Consider the following 20,646-nt stretch of genomic DNA (forward strand, 5'->3'; position numbering starts at 1 on the left):
AAATTGTGAATATAATTTTTAATAGAAAATTAAATTCAAGATGAATTTCTTGTAACTTTTTACATTACATCTAGCAATTGCAAAGATGCCGGTGTCCTGGCGCTATTTGTTTTATGGATAAAGATTTACTTCAGAAATTAAATCTTAAAATAAAAGGCAATAACGAAACAAAGAAAGACAACGTAGGCTAAAATGTTTTTCCAAACCTGTATTACAAAAATATGGGAGGAACTGACAGCGTCAGTCATCGTTCACGGTTTCCAGCATATTGAAAGCGAAAGATGAAGAACGTTAACCTAGAAACGCATATTTTACTATTGTACAGATGTAATATATATATATATATATATATTATTGAATTTTCAACATTAAAGAATTCAATATCAAGTTCTTGACACATTTATTTTAGCTGAAACCCACAGAGCAAACGAAAATGGCCGGAACCATTGTTTCTGGGTCTAGTGTCACCCGTGTCATTCCACTGCTGCGCTCTTACAGCAGGCGGCGCTGAGCAGTCGTGAAGTAGTTTGATGCTGATAGTGTGACTGTGGGCCATTACGAGAAGAACAAGAGGAACGACATGGCACTGAACTTGACTATCAACAGTAGCAACCCACCTTTAGGTTAGTACAAATGTGATGTGTTCAATATATTACAAGCTACATTGCATTTTGCCGCTGAGCTCGCGCACCGGTTCAATGGACTGACACGCAGAACATCCTCGTGCCGTCGTGGCATAATCTAAAATTAACAGTCTGACATTCCCAACGTTCATTAGGCTTTACTTGCCTTTCATCGCTTCAAATTTGAATAGATTCAAAGCAAGATCTTTTACAGTAATAGTTTGGGACCGCTTCCCTAAAAGTGATACTGAAGTATGGCTAATTTGTGCATGTTTTGTTTTCATTATTATGAGGGTAAGAGGGAGTTTTGTGGGTTATACAGGGCAACACCAAGGTTTTTTAAAGCCTTTCCACCATATATCTAAGATATAGAAACGTTGTTTTAACTGCAGAATGGTATTTATTATTTGGTAAATGAATTGAAGTGCGCCATCCAGTGCTTGTGTCACTGGCTGATGCAAGTCATTTGAAAGAGCTGTCTGAATCTGTTTACTCCACACCTGTCTTTGAGCAGCAGGATTATCTAACTCCTTCTGTCATCAATCTTTGATTGTATAATCTTTTTAATGGTCTCGTGTGATGGATTAAAATTAGAAATGTTGAAATCTCTGCAAAAACCAGTGGGAAATGCGATAAACCAAAACCAAAATTGGTGTGACTGGTTTTATGCAGTACAGTAAATGGGTGTCTCAGACATTTGTTGACTAACCTGATTTTCATCATAAAGGAAATTCAGAGAACGAACACACATAAAGCATAAATGCCATGCATAAAATGCTTGCATACTATGGCAAGCCGTTTTAACATTTAATCATTTAAGCCTACTAGTATCTATTTTCATGCTACTAGTACTTATTTTTTAGATACTAGTATCTATTCCATTAAGTACTAGTACTTATTCATTAGATACTAGTGCTTATTCTTTAGGTACTAGTACTTATTCATTAGATACTAGTGCTTATTCTTTAGGTACTAGTGCCTATTCTTTAGGTACTAGTGCTTATTCTTTAGGTACTAGTACCTTTTTAAAGATACTAGTACTTATTCATTAGATACTAGTACTTATTCAATAGATATCTATTGAATAAGTACTAGTATCTAATGAATAAGTACTAGTATCTAATGAATAAGTACTAGTATCTATTGAATAAGTACTAGTATCTAATGAATAAGTACTAGTATCTATTGAATAAGTACTAGTATCTATTGAATAAGTACTAGTATCTTTAAAAAGGTACTAGTACCTAAAGAATAAGCACTAGTATCTAATGAATAGGCACTAGTACCTAAAGAATAAGCACTAGTATCTAATGAATAAGTACTAGTACTTAATGGAATAGATACTAGTATCTAAAAAATAAGTACTAGTAGCATGAAAATAGATACTAGTAGGCTTAAATGATTAAATGCTAAAACGGCTTGCCATATGCATACATTAATGCAGATATGAAAATTGCAAGTCCTGGCAACAATAGACCTAACATATCAAGAAATGTATACGAAGAATCCTGTAAACAGTGCTTATTAGGGCTGTGCGATATTGAAGAAAAATGCGATATGCGATAACTCCTTAAATAATGCGATATGCGATACGATAATGCTTAAAGTGTGTAAAATAAACTTAAATTATCTTTAAAATATATTTAAAATGATATAACCTACATGTTTCACATTCTTTTTATGACAAGAAAACATCCTTATAACTTCTGAAAGTGAACATCAGCGTTTTACTGTAGCATAAGAAGTGTTATTTTAACATCGTGTAAACCACAGGGGTTCAGGTTATCCTACATTAGGTTTATTTAATAAAAGATACTGAATCATAAAATATAAAAATAAAAATTAGTTTTCACTGTATGAATTAAATATATCCTGATACTTATTAAAGCTAAAAAAAACTGTCTTTTGTTCATGACCCCATTTATTGCAAGCTGTTGCGGATATGCATATTGCGATATATATACATTTGCGATAAATTCGATATATTGTGCAGCCCTAGTGCTTATTTATAGTAATTGTATTTATGTTGTATTTAACTAATGTAACCCTGTTTTAAAATGTTTTCCATTTGCTGTATTATGTGATACGATTTCCTTCATGTTATTGTTACAAGCAGTACTAAAGATACAGAGTATAAATATATTGTATTTAATCATGCCAAATTCAAATAAGCATTTAATACAAAGCTTTGAAGAACTTGAATGTGCATTTGAAAACTAAAAAGAAATTTAGGCCTACATAACAAAACCAATAGCCTAATTTTAAAAACTTTAAATTAATTATTAATTAAAATAATTATGCTCATAATTAAATAAATGTAAAAATCATCAAAAGAGATTTTTTTTTGTTGTCATGGCATTCCTGCAGAAAGGTCTCCATGTCATCCCTGAAAACAAAACTTATATTAGGAATGTACACGTTTCTACAAGGGAAAATGCACCACATACATTTTTACATTACATGCGTTAGAGCTGCACGATTCTGGATAGATTGAGAATCATGATTGAGAATTGTTTTTGTTGTTTTAAATAGAGAACATGATTCTGAACAGACAACTAAATAAAATAACATTTACTAGAGATTCTGACAAAATGTTTGTTTACTGTTGCAGTCTGTTTAAAAAAATGTTGAATAAATTATTTTAAAATCAGTTAAATCGGTTTGAATGAATGATTCAATAACAAATAAGTTTTTTTTCTAGTTTAGAGGCACTGAACTACATGAACCACAAAAATGATTTGCTCAGAATCTAGATGGACCAGTTTTATCTGTTTGTTTTGAGGTCATCTCATTATGTAACCAAAAAAAAAAAAAAATCTGTTTCGGTTACATTTGAGGTTGGGCTTTTTGTTTTCTGCTCTCTCCGTGCCGTTTTATTGCATTTTTTGGGTGGTTTTTGTGTGTATTTAGAAAGGATGTCAGCTTAGATTTTCGTTTTCATACAGCAGGTGTTACAGTATTAGATATCCACTTCTGGTTTTCTCTGTAATTCACCCTTTCTGCCTGTAGGGGCACTGTTGACTGCTGAACATGTGAAGGGCAGCATCAATCTCTCTGTGAAGGAGGGCAAAGACACCATGCTCCGCGTCTCTGAGTGAGTATATGGCCTGTATGAGACGAGAAGTGCATGCTTTAAGTATAATATAATAATTATAGTGTTTTATGGACACATTAGGAGGATACACGTACATACATTTTTATTTATTTTTTATTTATACGCATCAATCTGTCTTAATTTCCTATTTCTCTCATTCGGTGCATCTCCTTCAGTGAGGTGCAGTTCAGTGATGTGAACTCCATCACTCGTTATCTTGCCCGAGTGGCTCCGGCATTGGGACTGTATGGTTCTAACATGATGGAGCAAACTGAGGTTAGATTTGGGAATCATATACTACATTCCACTGGAGCGTATTACAAGTTTTCATCGGTTAGCAACGTTGTTTATTATGTTCTGTCTTTTTGCAGGTTGATCACTGGCTGGAGTTCAGCGCCCGTCGTCTCTGTGGTCAGTCAGATCTGTCTTCTGCTCTGGCAGATCTGGATAAAGCTCTGGCACTGAGAACATTCCTGGTGGGTCACAGTGTGACACTGGCTGACCTCTGCATCTGGGCTGCTCTCAAAGGTCAGTTATTTGGCTATGAGAAATATATATATATACATGCATACATACATACATGTTATTCACTTTAGTTTTGAGTCCAAAATCTTAACATTTGTGATAATTCTCAAAAGGAAATGGCGAGTCACAGATCAAGCCAAGCTCCTATCCGCATCTGTGCCGCTGGTTTTCGTTCCTGAGCTCTCAGGTGCCATTCAGCTCTGTGGGCAGTAAATGGGCCACCAAGATTGCCACCAGCAAAGCCACTGTGAGTTTATTACCAACCCAGGGATATGTTTTTTGCTTTCTGACAAGACTACTGCTGTTTTTATCTTTTCTTTTAAACGAAACAAAAAGTTTGAAACAAGTCACATTTACCATATTTCAACATGGAACATACCTTTAGATATTAATAAAGTTGTTAATTTGCTTGATTTTTTTGCTAACTATGTTTTTAGCCTGTGGACAAGGAAAAAAAGCAGGATCTGGGAAAGTTTGTGGAGCTCCCTGGTGCTGAGATGGGCAAAGTAATTGTGCGGTTTCCCCCTGAGGCTAGTGGGTAAGTAGCGTTAATGTATACAATGAAGGTATTTCACAATATAATAACGCTCAGAAGATAACATTTTTTTTAAGTCTCTTTTGCTCACCAAGGCTGCATTTATAGGCTAGATGCACTAGTGAGCTTCGGGATGCGAGTGTTTGCATGTTTACTTCCACTCATACTCTTCCGGTCTTGCGACGTTTGTATTTACTGTAAGGAGAGACTTATAACTGAAATTTGCCTGGATACAACAAATGTTTAAAAGGTCTATCAGAGATGAAAGAAAACATATTTCTTGTATTATTGTGCACCTCTGTGCAGTAATTAATCGAGGTTTGCAGATATTATCTTTCATTCTTTCTCCCGGTGATTCTGCGGTTCAGGCTTAGTGAAAATCCACAGGGATCTCTTCATTCATACAAAATACTCAAGTGTGTGATGTACATTTCCTAATTTATTTTTGACTGCTGGGGGACTAAATGGTCTAATATATTTTTACTAGGCTATACTTCTTCCATTAAGTACAGTTAAACAAATGTAAATTAATCACAACTATTTAAGATTATCTTTTTACAGCCCTTGTTTTTAGCTGTTGATGCAAAGATAACAGGGTGTAAATGTAAAACATGTGGTAGCTATGTTGATGGAGCAAGTTGATGTAGGGAAGTGAAAAATATGTGCAGAACTGAGAAAATAATATTTATGGAGATAAATTGTAGCCTGTGTCTCACACGGCAAACATGTGAATGTTTACGGGATATTTTAAAACGACTCTCTAATGGTTATTCCTGTAGTTGTAAGCTTTCACTTGAGTAGTCTGTTCTCAGGGAACCACAAAACATATTTTTCTGATCCAGGTAGGCTACAGTAGGGCTGTAATCAACCAAAGGAAATCTTGGTCGACTAAAGTCCTGAAATTTTCGACTAAAAATCGACTAAAAATGACGTTAGAAAAAAAAAAAACGTTAAATTAATTAGCTGCGCACTGTGCGCAGTACTTGGTAGCCTTGTTGTCCGCCTAAATGAATTATAAATAAACATAAAAAATAGTCGGCTATTTGCAGTATATTAAATCGTTTTTGACCTAATTATTTTGCACTGAAATGAGTCTGACACTCGATCTGTCGGCTCTGACAGCGTTACATCACATGCACCTGCGCAATATCATAGTCATAGCCTATGATTTCCGAAAATAGTACTGTTGTCAACTAGTGATATCATCACAAGAACTTTTGAGGAATATGCAACATAATTTAGACAATTGTTTTTATCATATGTATTATAATAACTGACAGCTCGAAGCAGCTCGCAGAGTGAGGCTGAACACAGGAGCGCGGCTTCGCGGCTGAGACACGAATAGACTATTAACTTAAAGCTTTACTCTTAAACACAAAAGGCACGTCCATTTTAATAAAAACATAATATTTATTAAACAAACCAGATCAAGAGCAAAAATGAAATAAAGTGCATAACTGAAAATAAAGCATAGGGTCAAAACTAATACAAACAGTGGCACAGCGCATTAGGCTACAATCATAAATTTCCCGTTTTCTATAAAAAAAAAAAATGCTGCTACACTGCCGATGTCTTTGTTGACATGGTAGAAGAGGACTGACTATGAATTAAACGCTCTCACAATTAAATAAATAATATTCAGCAAACCTTCTAGTAGCCTACTTTCTTCTATCTGTCTCTCTTCTCCGGTGGGTTGGGCTAATCCAAAAGAAGTGAAAACAAGGGGGGTGTTCTGAAGACAGACTGTTACCTGTGAAACAGGGGTGCTCTGAAAACACCCCCATTAGCAATTAGTGCTTTCCACCTGATGAAACGAACGCGGCAAAACCGGGCAAAACTGATGAAACGAACGCGGGAAAACGGATGAAATGAACGCGTCAAAACTAATGAAATGAACGCGCCAAAAAATCGACCAATCAGAATTTTGGTCGAGCCAGAACGTATCGACCAACAATCGACTAATCGACTAGGAGATTACAGCCCTAGGCTACAGGTTTCAAGTGTATAGGTATAACCGTTAGATATTTTATACTCGTTTCATTTAGAATGTTACTTCACAAGTGCAAGTAATATAACCAAAATATTTCTTTATGGGTGTGGATACGTAGCTGACTGGGCTGTGTATGCCTTGTTTTTACACACATTGTTTTTCTATATTTTATTTTTAAAATTTAGTTATATTTACATATTTGTATATATACAGTAGGCATAATTGGTTGGGAATAAGACATTGTGTGCCTGTTTGCACTATGAGTCCAAATCAGTTTTCTCTTCATGGACAGGAAAGTGTATTTTATTCATTCACCTGACTCATACATATGTTCGTTTTTAAATGCCATTGGCTCATGTAATACTAGTAACATAGATCTTAGTAGTATTTTAAGTGATACAATTACAATAGATTCTATAAACATCGATTCTATCGTTTTAGTTTTTTTAATCTCCGGCACTATGCACTGGCGTCAGGCAAACCTGGAAGTGTCTATGCACACACTCGCTAGATAAAAAATCCTACATGGTGGTCATATCATATGCAACTAACCCATTTGATAAAAAATTAACTTTTTCAATTTAAAAGAACTTTTCTATTTTTATACATTTTAAAATGTTATTTTATTCCTCTGATTGCAAACCAGAAAGTTACTCCAGTCTTCAGAAATCATTCTAATATGCTTTGGAGCTCAGGAAACATTTCTTGTTATTATCAATGTTGAAAACAGTTGTGCTGCTTCGTATTTTTGTGGTTATCTGTTGATGAATAGATAGAAGCAACATTGTGTTGTTTTTGAATTTCTTTCAACAAAAAAAAGTACTTATTCTAAATCTTTGAAAGGTAGTGGAGATTAGTGTCTCTCTCTAAATTATCTTTCCATCTCCTCAGATACCTGCACATCGGTCATGCCAAGGCAGCTCTACTCAACCAGCACTACCAGGTCAATTTCAAGGGCAAGCTCATCATGCGTTTTGATGACACAAACCCTGAGAAGGAGAAAGAGGACTTTGAGAAGGTATTTTGCCTCGTTTCATACACTATTATTGCCCATATCCTCTATAAATGGCCCATTTCCTCCCCCCTCACTGATTAACACTGTATTTGAACTGAACCTGCATCTTTGGCATGGGCACCCAGGCTCAATACATGTCTATACGTGCAACTTTACACTAATAAATGTAACATAAATGTAATTATTATTAACTTCCAAATAATTATTTTTAGACACCCCTGGCTAAGCTAACACTTTTTTTTCCCTACAGGTCATCTTGGAAGACGTGGCAATGCTACAGATCAAACCAGACCAGTTCACCTACACAAGCGATCACTTTCCCACTATCCTGCGTATGGGGGAGAAACTTCTACAGGAGGGCAAGGCCTACATAGATAACACTCCTCCAGACGTCATGAAACAAGAAAGGGAGCAAAGGGTCGAGTCTCACAACCGCAACAACTGTGAGTATCACCAGTACTGGTCTTATTATGTATCTTCTTCATCACAGGAAATGTAATTTGAGGTATTATAATGAACATGTTGTGTCCGTCTCTCCTCAGCTGTGGAGAAGAACATGCAGATGTGGGAGGAGATGAAGAAAGGCACAGAGCTTGGCCAGACCTGCTGCATGAGAGCAAAGATTGACATGAGTTCCAACAACGGCTGCATGCGTGACCCCACACTCTACCGCTGCAAGAACGCTGCTCATCCTCGCACCGGCTACACTTACAAGTGAGTGGCCATCATACTAGTTACTTGCATTCTAGCTATTTTTTATTCAGTCAAATGTCGGTTTTAGTGTAGGTTTTTTATTTTTTTATTTAAGTTTTATTTGACTAATGCCAGGATTAGGCCTTAGTTCAATTAGGGCATTTAAGTAGCTTTTATAAATGTGCCTTAGAAAAAAAACAAGAAAAGAAAATGTGCTTAATTATGCACACCGGAATATAAGGCTTTTCCATTGAAAAAAAAAAAACGTGGCATTTTTTTCACTACACGCGTATCAAATATGCTGGGTACATATGTAAACAACAACAGTGCTAGCTAAATTATGCTACATCATATTTAAACAAAGAAATAGAATTATAATTTTTTTTTTTTGTATTTTACTTGCCTGAATCAATGTGTGCTCTATATTGCTAGTTGCTTAGTATTCAGCCTTCTCGCTTCACTACTGCAATCCAGGCGTGTTTTTCGGAAATCTAAACACTTTAATTTCCAAAAGAAGGTTAGTTTCGGGCCAGAGGGAGGACCCTTTTGGTATTTTAAATACCAGGATTAAATAAATGATTGCAATCCCACTGTACATCAAGTGCATCCCGCCATTGTTTTGAATGCGCTCGACAACTAACCCGAAACATCCAAAGAACAAAGACGTCACTTCTTTAGACCGACGAATAGCCGTTGAAATTGTCTATAAGCACAAATAAAGAGTGTCAATTCATACGCATGATTTATTTTACTCATCATTGTATAATATATTCTTCTGTTTTTTTTTGTTAAAGAACATTAACAAATTTGTCACTATATGCAGCGTGTTACCAAATATGGCTAAATTACGCTTCCTCATTGATGTTCCTCTTATATTTTATTTTTCTCTCCTTCCATCCAGAGTGTACCCCACATATGATTTTGCGTGCCCCATTGTGGACAGTCTTGAGGGTGTGACTCATGCCTTGCGTACCACTGAGTACCATGACCGAGACGAGCAGTTCTACTGGGTAATAAATGCTATTGGTCTGCGTAAACCGCACATCTGGGAGTACGCCAGACTCAATCTTAACAACACTTTGCTCTCCAAGAGGAAGCTCACCTGGTTTGTCGACCAGGGCTATGTGGATGGCTGGTGAGTATCGTGAGAGTCCTCACTGTCTTTACTTTACAGAAAAAAAAACTTGATTGTATGGTAAAATGTTTTTCTCGCTCTCCCCACCTTTCCTTTCTGTAGGGATGACCCTCGTTTCCCAACAGTCAGAGGTGTGCTACGTAGAGGAATGACTGTGGAGGGACTCAAACAATTCATTGCTGCTCAGGTATGTGTATTTCTTGCAGTTAGAATGACTTTTGGCCAAGAATACAAAAGCCACAGAGTTGTTACAATGATTTTATCAAAGCAATGGCTGTTCTTTGATGTGGCACTGGTAAAATCACTCTTAATTGCATTCAATTTGCACTTAATTTATAAAATGGCGCAGTCAGCAATTTTATAAAAGACATCATTGGTCCATAAATGTAGCTAGTATAGCTATTAAAACTTAACTTTATAGTTATAGTCTTTTCCCACATCTACAGTCTTTATAATTCAGATTGAATTCCTTAACCAATTTGATTCACATCCTTTTTTCTTTTCTGTTCATTCCACTGTGTTAAAGGGAGGCTCGAGATCTGTAGTCAATATGGAGTGGGACAAGATCTGGGCGTTCAACAAGAAGGTGAATATTATAATTACATCCAGGGTCCATCAGGGCTGCACCTAATCTCCAGCTGGTCCTTGTCATCCCATTCATTCACTAGTTAAATACCCTGAGCAGCTGGCTAACACCTCTACATTCTTTCAGCAATATTTTGTCAAGCAAAACTAATTTTCAATACTTCAGCCTCTAATCTCTCCCGTCCCTCGGTATGCACCAGATATTCCGTTCACCTTGTGCTTCACTCTGCTTTGTACGTTTGCACGTCACCCTCCCTCCCACTTTCTCATTCTCTGTGACTAACTTAAATGCACTTGCATTTTCTTGTTTATTAAAGTGAAAAAAAAAAAAAAAAAAGAGTAATTTCTTAATATAAATTAGTAATAATTAAAACAGGAGTTACTTGTTCTGTGTTGCTTTTATTGTGATTTCATGGTTTTTATTGTGATTTCAAACACTGCACACCTTTGTAATTCTGCATCTCACCCGTTATCTACACCTCATTTCCTGCATCAAGCATGACCTGAGCTCTTTAACACTCTGCTCATTAGCTGTAAGCTTTAGTCTTCACTTCTTTTCTTGATTTGGCACCATTCATTTTTTCACCCATTTTTTTTTTTTTTTTAATACTTGACCCAAAAATGCAAATTGTCATTTACTTTAGTTTTTATTCTTAGGTGAATTATTTATTTTAAAGGGCTAATTCTCTCAAAAATGTAAGTTCTGTCATCAATTACTAGCCCTCATAACATTCCTAACCCAACCCCAGTACTTTCGTTCATTTTCAAAACATACGTTTTTTTTAATGTAACCCGAGAGAAACCTGTTTCTGAAAGTCTATTCTAACAAAACCTTTGACCCTTCAAAAAGTTCATAAATGCATTGTAAAAGTAATCCATATGAATTGAATGGTTTATTTTCACATATAAACATTGATCGAAGCACATACAAAAATGATGCACAGAAGTTGAACACATGAAAACATGCATGATTGACATGCGTGACACATGAGAACAAACCTCAACCTCAAGCATGGGTGTTTTAGTAGCAAGGAACTATAAAACCTCTTTAAGGGGTCCTATTATGCTTTTTCACTTTTTCAACTTTAGTTAGTGTGTATAATGTTGCTGTTTGATAGCAACATTGTTGGTGTTTCATAGGCTTTCCTGTAGCTCAGTGGTAAGAGCATTGCGTTAACAACGCAAGGTTGTTGGTTTAATTCCCAGGGGATTGCACATACCTATTAGGGGTGTGCCAAAAAATCGATTCACAGAAGAATCTAGATTCTCATTTGCAACGATTCAGAATCGATCTGAAATGTCCAAGAATCGATTTAATAAATAAATAAAATCAGCTGGCTGTTCGCCTCCATTTTTGTAACTAGCCCCACACAGCCGGTTTTTGAACTTGAGCGGCAAAGAGGAAGCAAAATATGGATGAGAGGGAGATCTTTCGTTCCTACCAAAACATTAGTTCCGAGAAAAAAAGAATTAATTGCACAGTTTAACCATCATAGAGTGAAAGTGTATCATTTGAAAGTGTATCATTTGCATGTGTTTTTAAGTCCTGTCAGTTTAACAGGGCGCGCTTGACAGGGCATAAGAACGAGAGAGCCCCGGCACTCACCCGAGCGCTGTTTGCTCTCTCTCTCTCTCTCTCTCTCTCTCTCTCTCTCTCTCTCTCTCTCTCTCTCTCTCTCTCTCTCTCTCTCTCTCTCTCTCTCTCTCTCTCTCTCTCGCTCGCTCTCGCTCTCGCTCTCGCTCTCTCTCTCTCTCTCGCTCGCTCGCTCGCTCGCTCGCATATTAATCAAAATCAATTAATACGATGGTGTTGGGAAAAAAAACTCTCCAGTGATGAAATGTTTTCTGTGTTGACAAATCTTGTGCGATATCCTAAACTGCCGAATGCATTGCTTGTTTTTTCTGTTTACATTTCATTGTGAATGCTGCTACTTCAGAGCGGCCAAAGCGTCAACAAGTTTCCCCGTACTTTTTGACAAGTTAGCGTCCTTGACAGGGCGGCCATAGCTTTTTTGCAGCTCAAGCCGGCGGCGGTGTGAACGTACAGTCAGCCGCCAGCTGCAAACCAACACACACTGCAGTGCTTCACGAAACTCCCTGCAAACTCCGAGAGGGCAAAAAAAAAAAAAAAAAAAAAAACTCGGCCTATCGCTGCTTCATCGCCAGGTAGCTTAGGGTACTATTTTTCATTTTGAAAGAAGCACTTTATTTTCATAACTTGTTATTAAGTTACTGAGTCTGACTGAGAAATATAGATGTTTTTTTTGTCTTCACTGGTTGTGTTCTACATGATATTTGTGGTAAACTGCAACTTTCCTGGGAAATGCATCTATTTTCAACCATTTTGTGTTATGAAGAAGCACTTTATTTTTGTTCCAACTTATTTTAGCTACTGAGTAGCAATTGAGAACCAGACAATGTTTTTGATAAAAGGCACTTCCCTGAGAATTGAACTTAATAAATGTGAAAAAGACACTTTAATGTCTCCGTTTGTCATTCTGTATAGCAAAGCAGATGAGAGTAGATCATGATCAGAAACCCGATTAGATTTTATTGGATAAAATCGAATCTTTTTGAATCGAAAATCGATTTTGAATCGAAGCGTGGCCTCAAGAATCGGAATCGAATTGAATCGTCAGATGGTAAAAGATTCCCACCCCTAATACCTATGTATAAATGTATAGGATAATGCAATGTAAGTCGCTTTGGATAAAAGCGTCTGCCAAATGCATAAATGTAAATGTAAATGTTTGAGCATAAAAAAGATCTGCAAGGTTACAAAGCTCAAAGTCCACTCCAAAGGGAGATATTTTATTACATAAAATCCACTTTTCAAGAACTACAAAGAATGGCTTGTTTTGACTACAACACGATTTTTCCGGGCTTTATGAAGTCTATAAAAAAACATTTATGAAGTCTATATATAGACTATAATGCTCCTCATTTAAATAACCCCGCCCACGGAATACTTAGAAAAGCAGACGAGGCCTGGGTGAGCTCCTGCTATGTTATAGAGATGCTGTTTTTTCTACATCTCATTTGTTTGAACTTCTAAAGGCTAATGCACTTAGAATGGTTCATTTATTTTAAGCACTGTTTCTGAACATTATAATCCCGATGTTTCTCTGTGTGCTGCACATTTTATGGAAAATAGCTTCCAGAACCACAATGCAGGCTACACATAAAAGCTTCTCCTAAAATGGAGCAGTATCCACTTTGTCGGGACAATCTGTTGTTTATGAATCACAACTTATAAGTATGTCTTATTATTTGTAGTTGCGTTTTCTATTAACAGTTCTAATTATAAGGTTTATGTTGTTGCTATACGATCTCCAGGTAGCCAACATTAGTGTTGATATAGTGTTGTTTACTATAGCTTTTGTAAGCTCTCGCTTTTGCAAGGCTGTTCACCGCCCCTTAGGAAAATTAACCATGATTTTGTGATCGATTACTGTTTGTATAACCATAATTTTCTGACAAATGTCATGATTAAATGGTGGATAACATTGTATCTGAAACGTCCTGTGAAATCTGTGCTTGCAAAGTCTATGCATGAAATCCGTTCTGGATGATCCTCTTGTTTGTAGACATTGTCAGGGTCTGAATCGGGTTTGAGATTGACGCCATCCTTTATATTTACACTAGAGCAGAACTCGCGGTTATGGAGGGGCGGGAAATTTACCGAACACACGTTAAGCGCTGCCAATCACAACACACTGGGCCAGCTAACCAATCACAGCACATTTCGTATTTCGGAAGGAGAGGCTTCATCGAAAATTATGCGTTTGGGACAGACTGGGGAAACAGGAGCAGTAATAATGTTAAATATGTGAAAATTTTGTTTTTTGAACAATCAAGCATGAAAGCATATTCTAGTACCGGTACACCCCAAAACAAAATCAAGACTTTGTGAAAGGGCATAATAGGACCCTTTTAATTTGTTCAGAGAAATGTTTGCCATTACCATTACCTAGTGGGTCAACTTCTGGTTAGAGTTCCCTGATTTAGGTTGGCACAGGAGCGGTAATCGAGTGCTTGTGATGATATATCACATTGAAACACTTCCCGTTCTGTCTGTCTCTGAGCTCTGTATCCCCAGTTCTACATTAAAGTGCATCTCACTCTTCTGTTTACAAGCTGCCAGTTAGCTGTAAAAAGGTACTCCTACTCCTCTTCCTCCTTCCTCTTGTTCCTCTTCCTCGTGTTTCCCCTGCCCCTGTATTGTCTGCTCTTCCTTTCCATCTAACTTTCTATTTCCTGATCTATGGCTTTGGCATAAGTCCGGGTTATTCATCTGTCTGATGGATTCTTCACTCAAAACTGAAAAATCTCTCATCATTTAGTCGTTCCAAACCTTATGATTTTCATTCTTTTTTGTCTGACTAGAATAATTACATGGGGGAGCCAACTATTGGCCAATATATCTGCCTTGTCGATATATCGGTCAACCACTATTTACTTGTATGTTAGTTTTTGCTGTTTTCCATGTTGATCGTTAAGAACTGTAAAATTTTAGTGGTATTGTATCGCCTACTGAAATAATTGGTATTTTGGACAACCCTGGTCTGATATCTTGCACCCCGGATTAATTGAAGGCACAGATTTCTTGCTCTTTTTTTTTTCTTTTTCTTTTTTCAGACTTCCTCTCATATGCTGCAGCTTCTATCTGTTTATCGCTCATTTCACCCCTCATACAGCTTCTGGCAGATTATATAGAAAGTGAAAATACATTCATTTTAAGAAATTAATGGTGTTCAAACTTATTTGGCTTTCGCGCTCCCCAGTGACTCATTTAAAACTTTTTGCACTTGATTTCAACTATTGTTGTTAACTCCCTCATTTCCCAGTCAGAGAGCATTGATAGTTACTGTTGATGTTATAAACCTACTTAAATAAAGGCTCCAAGCAGTTTTGGGCAGTAATTATGCACCGGTGTGGCTATTACAGTCTGTTTGGTACAATGTTTGGCTTGCCCTGCTCTTCATATCACTCTTCTCTACCTGTCCTTGCTCATCCTGTTTCATTATTCGGTCTGACCACCATTCAGAGCAATGTGAGAGCAAAGAAGCTTTGATGGACATATCTAAAGAATCATTTGTTCCCCTCTCTCCCTCTCTCTCTCTTAGGTCATTGACCCAATAGCCCCAAGATACACTGCCCTACTAAGCTCGCAGGTTGTGCCAGTCTTCATTTCTGAAGCCAAGGAGGAAATGAAAGAGATTGCCAAGCATCCCAAGGTAATAGAATCTGCATGCACGCACCCCTAAAGAACTTGTCAGTACCATAAAAAATATTTTCATTAATTCACATGTAGGTAGGTAATATATAAAGAAAGACGGGTATATAAATTGGGCCTTGTCATTTAAGTCACATCCTATTTTGTGGGGATTTGCAGAATGCAGATGTGGGAATGAAGCAGGTGTGGTACGGGCCTAAGGTCTTTATCGACGGTGCTGACGCAGAAACTTTCACAGAGGGTGAGACCGTGACCTTCATCAACTGGGGAAACATCATCATCACCAAAATCCATAGGTAAAACTTAAACATAACAATATGCTGATTTGGATATTGGTTTTAGATCTGTGTCTAAAATAGTTCATTTAACGGATTATTTTGTGTGTCATTGCTCAATATAATATTTCAAGGGCTGTCAACGAGAAGAGCCTTAGTTGACCAAATGTTAATTAATCAGCTAGTCGCAGAAGAAAAAAATGGGTGAAGTCACACAGTGCGTGACGTACTGATCATTAACATGACTGGTCCATGTGGTAATTATTTCGGTCAGGAAATCCAAACGTTCAGCTATCACTAATCAACCTCAAACATGGCTTATCATTTGAAACATGTTAGTAGCTTAATGTTAGCCACACAGCTGCTCGCTCTAAAGTTAATGGTAACAGATAAATGTGATAACCTTATAAATATATAAAATAACCTAATAAATGCTATTATTAGGTGCATATCCAAGTGTTTGTGTGGAAGCTAAATTAGTACAGCGACATGTTTAAAGGGCACCTATTATGGAATTTTGAAATTTACCTTTCATGTAGTGTGTAACAGATCTAAGTGAACAAAAACATCCTGCAAAGTTTGAAATATGAAAGTGCACCGTATATAAAGTTATTGTCTTTCAAAAGTAAGAGTCGACTCTGAGTAATTTTTATGAATCGTTAGAAGACCGAAGCTTTTTCTCTGACTAGATGACGTCAACTTGTCAAGTTATTTGAATACGATACGCCCACTTATTGCTCTCCAAGGCCAGGGAAAATATCATGGCGACGAGACGCTGTGTTCTGAAGTGCGACTCAAAAGCCAACTTTTTTCATCTGCCCAAGGAGGAGCATTTGAAGACTAAGTGGCTACAATTCATATATACAACTATACCACAGAAGTATAGTCCGAGCCTTGTGCTTTGCTCGCGCCATTTTCAAGACGATTGCTTTTCCAACTTAAATGCACTCAAACTTGGATTCGCGAGCCGCTGATATTGAAGGAAGGTTCAATTCCAAGTGTATTTGCATCAGCTTCCTCCTCCGTATCACAACCTGTAAGTGTTATTAATAATTGTTGCTTTTATGTTTTATGTAGCATGCTTAATAATTATGTTGTTTGTTGTGTAAGCACCGTTTAGCTTCTAGGTCTTCAATGACAATTGTATTGAGATAGCCTATGTGTTTGTCGTTGTTTTCGGAGTTGTCTTAAAGAATAGAGTAATACCTCGTAGTAACGTAACTACATTTTTTTTTTTTTTTTTTTTTTAAACGTTATGTTTATGCATCGGGCTAACGCAAACAAAGACTGATTGTGCTTTTACAATATGAACTCTGGGCTATGCTCGCTAACATAACATTAAATTCTTTATCTTATTTTTAGTTTTTTACTACAAACTACAAAGCAGTGGACTATAATAATTATTATAACACAATTTAATTGATAAAAGCATCATTGTACTCCGTGTTAAACAATAAGTATTATCTATGTAAACACTGCTGGGTCATCTGACCAATCGCAGATTAGCGTCGCGCAAAGGAGGGGTTTGAAAAATGAGTCGTTGAACGATTCATTTGGGAGTCGGTGAGCAAATCAGGTAAAAATAAATGCATATTATATGACAACAAAAGTGTTTTTTGTCATTGCATGCATGTAAAACTGTTGTTGGGGACTCCCTAAACAACATTAGGAACATTTTAAATGTCATAATAGGTGCCCTTTAACTTTAGCATGTCTCAATTGGCGATTCCACTATACTGAGATGACGAGTCAACTTCATCTTTGCAGTTGACGCTGAACCTGAAAACACTTGTTTATTAATAGATTATTAAAATATACAGTCAGTCTCCATTCTGTTTTTTGTTGACCTTCATAATCCCTACTTTTGCTGGTGAGCCTTGGCAAGTTTTATGTGTGCCCTTGAGCTTAATTTATATTTTAAAGGCTCATTAATATGGTTTAGTATTTCACTGTCATGTGGAACTACTAGTATGTAAGCAATGGTACACGGGCCTATAATATACTTTCTCAGCCCTATACATGTGCATACCGTGCATTTATGTAGATTAACTGCTGATGTCTTCTGTCTTGGTGCCTGCAGGGACAGCAGTGGAGCGATCTCGTCTCTAGATGGTCGTCTGAACCTGGAGAACACTGATTATAAAAAGACCACTAAGATCACCTGGCTCACTGAATCCAGCCGTGCCCCCCTTCTGCCTACTGTGTGCGTCCACTACCAGCACCTCATTACCAAACCAGTCTTGGGCAAGGATGATGATTTCAAGGATTACATCAACAAGAACAGCAAGGTGTGATACTCAAGTCTGTTGGGGTGTTGTCTGTGTTTCTGTGGTAACATTTGTGCCATATTTGAGCAGTTTTTTGGGGGGGTGAACAGAACAAAAAAACACACAAAAAACACATTCTCTCGCTTCCAGTTCTGTTCTAGGCTACTTTCATTTATTATTTGAATAGAGTTCAAAAGGACAGCATTTATTTGAAATATTTTTTTTTGTAGCATTATAAATGTCTTTTGATCAATTTAAGGTGTCCTTGCAGAATGAAAGTATTACATTCTTTAAAGGGTAACTAAACCCCTGGTCAGAGCCTGACTCCACCCACTGGCAATATTTGAAAAATGCTGGAAAAGTGGGCAGACCCCAACGGACGAACCGAGGGCGGGGCTGAGCGCGTGATTGACAGACCCGCAGTCACGCAGTGATTGACAGCTGCTGTCAGACTCGCTAAGATAGAGAGTGACTGGAGTGACGAAAGTAGCTTTGCAACAGAGCGGTCATTTGAAGTCGAGGACTTTTCTCCCCCACCTTCCCCTGAAGTGGACAAATTGTCTGTGGACACAGAGCTAAAACTGCGGTGTCGCATCGCATTAACTCCCGCATCGCGATCGGCATCCGACGATGCTAGCGAAGCAGCCGCGCAAGAGAGAATGGGGCCAGTATCTGAGTGGATTATTATTACTATTGACCTCCGTTAAGCATATTTTGCCGCTATGTGAAAAAAAATATCCAGCAAAACGCGCCGGCGGTTGTGGAGTCCATGCAGGAAGAGCAGCGTTTGGCACACAAGTGCATGTAAACACTGGCGCTAATTTCCAAGTCTGGGGGAAAGTTATGCAGTCCAGCAGTGCTGTTGCTACCGGCAACACTACACCTATACCAGCCTTACCACTGTACTAAACACAGACAAAACTAATGCTAAAAATCTACACTATTCTAACTGATGCAATACTACGCTACTAACTAACTCTAACAACACTAACAACTATGCTAAATAACTACCTAGGCTACACGAAATAATCTAAATAACTATATAAATGCTATGCTAACTAGATGCTAAAATACGCTATCCTGATTGTTTTCAATACTCGTAATTCCAGTTTCCAACTCCTGACTCGCTACAGTGGTTTTGACGGAAGCAGATGCTTTTATACCAGGGGCTGCTAGGGGCGTGGCAGAGGAGCGTCACAGAGTACCCTACGTCAGAGAGTACCCCTACTTCAGGAGATTCCGTTTAACCTGAAGAGGGCAGCACTCAGACGTTTTTACACCATATATTTGAAAAATAAAACACTTTATACTCAAATGTTAAAAAAAGTACTCGAATCAATGAACAGCATTTATGAAGCTCCATTCTTACAGATCATTAACTAAAAAAAGTTGGTTTAGTGTTTAGTTACCCTTTAAAAAGACCCCTAACTTTTGAACAGTAGTGTATAAACTGTTCAAAATCTGATGTGTATTATTATTTATTTATTTTTCAGATCGAGGAGAAGATGATGGGAGACCCTTGCCTGAAGGACTTGAAGAAAGGTGACATCATACAGCTGCAGAGACGGGGTTTCTATATCTGTGATCAGCCGTATGAGCCAATCAGGTTGCACCTCTAATCTGTTTAACACAGTATTATGAATCTTTTGTAACTATAAACATTTAAATATATTTTTTCTGTTTTTATACTCCGTTTTAATTCTGTACTACTTTATTTGATCTATTCATTTAGCCCCCACAGCTGCAAGGAGAGTCCCTGTGTCCTGCTCTATATCCCAGACGGACACACAAAAGAGATGCCCACTGCTGGCTCCAAGGACAAGAGCAAGAGCCAGACAGCCGCTAAACCTGTGAGCACAGCATTGGATCCATTTGTTCTCTTAACAAATAAGTCAAACATTGAACAAAATGATCAGTCTTTTCATATTGTTCTTCCTCCAGGTGAAGGCTGAGTCTGCTCCTCTGAGCAAAGCCAAGCTGGCTCCTGTCTCCAGCCCTGCTCCATCAGCAGCAGGAGACGCTTCCTCTCTATTCTCCAGCATTGTGGCTCAGGGAGACCTGGTCAGACAGCTCAAGACAGACAAGGCCCCTAAAGAGCAAGTGGACGCCGCATTAAAGCAGCTCTTGGCCTTGAAATCTGAGTTTAAACAACTGACCGGACAGGAGTACAAACCTGGTATGGCCCCACCTACTTCCACCCCAGCACCGAAGAGCTCTGCCCCCACCTCTGCAGCAGGAAGTCCAAGCCCTGCCTCCACCGGTTGTCCGTTCACTCGTGTTGCTGAGCAGGGCGAGGTGGTCAGAAAACTGAAGGCTGAAAAAGCACCCAAGGTCTGTTGGTCATTCAGTTGCTTATAAGGGTCTGCTTCATTAAGGGTGCTATCTTAAGGTGCGGTCAGGTGCGAAATTTAACAGGCCAAAAATTCCATTGTTAAAGTCACCATGAAATCATAATTGACAATTCTTGTTTGTTTTTTTGTGGAATTTTGCAGTATTTATTGTAAAGGATTTATTCGTGTACCCTCGTAATCTTTAACCCATTTACTCCTAAAACGCCTATAAAAACCTATGTTATTCTTGGATAAATGTCCTTATCTCCTGAGGGTTTTCTGAAAAAATACTAAAAATTGTCAACGTCTACCAAAACCTGAATATCTAAGCCTCTGTAGCACT

The 20,646-nt window shown here is 37.7% G+C and overlaps 1 protein-coding gene across 1 annotated transcript in view; it reads left to right on the top strand.

Annotated features, from left to right (window-relative positions):
- The first annotated feature begins 498 nt into the window (after positions 1-498).
- Positions 499-20,646, top strand: part of eprs1 (glutamyl-prolyl-tRNA synthetase 1) — a 34,731-nt gene continuing 14,583 nt past the window's right edge. The window contains exons 1-18 of the mRNA XM_079632960.1: positions 499-623; positions 3,633-3,717; positions 3,894-3,993; positions 4,089-4,245; positions 4,356-4,489; positions 4,680-4,780; positions 7,659-7,785; positions 8,033-8,225; positions 8,325-8,496; positions 9,377-9,610; positions 9,713-9,797; positions 10,137-10,196; positions 15,322-15,432; positions 15,591-15,727; positions 17,787-17,994; positions 19,467-19,579; positions 19,706-19,823; positions 19,915-20,304. Of these exons, the coding sequence (XP_079489086.1) occupies positions 581-623; positions 3,633-3,717; positions 3,894-3,993; positions 4,089-4,245; positions 4,356-4,489; positions 4,680-4,780; positions 7,659-7,785; positions 8,033-8,225; positions 8,325-8,496; positions 9,377-9,610; positions 9,713-9,797; positions 10,137-10,196; positions 15,322-15,432; positions 15,591-15,727; positions 17,787-17,994; positions 19,467-19,579; positions 19,706-19,823; positions 19,915-20,304 (2,568 nt within the window). The 5' untranslated portion in view covers positions 499-580. The remainder of the gene's footprint in view (positions 624-3,632; positions 3,718-3,893; positions 3,994-4,088; positions 4,246-4,355; positions 4,490-4,679; positions 4,781-7,658; positions 7,786-8,032; positions 8,226-8,324; positions 8,497-9,376; positions 9,611-9,712; positions 9,798-10,136; positions 10,197-15,321; positions 15,433-15,590; positions 15,728-17,786; positions 17,995-19,466; positions 19,580-19,705; positions 19,824-19,914; positions 20,305-20,646) is intronic.

Source organism: Phoxinus phoxinus, assembly GCF_949152265.1.
Source record: "Phoxinus phoxinus genome assembly, chromosome: 13".
Classification (NCBI taxonomy): Eukaryota; Metazoa; Chordata; class Actinopteri; order Cypriniformes; family Leuciscidae; genus Phoxinus; species Phoxinus phoxinus.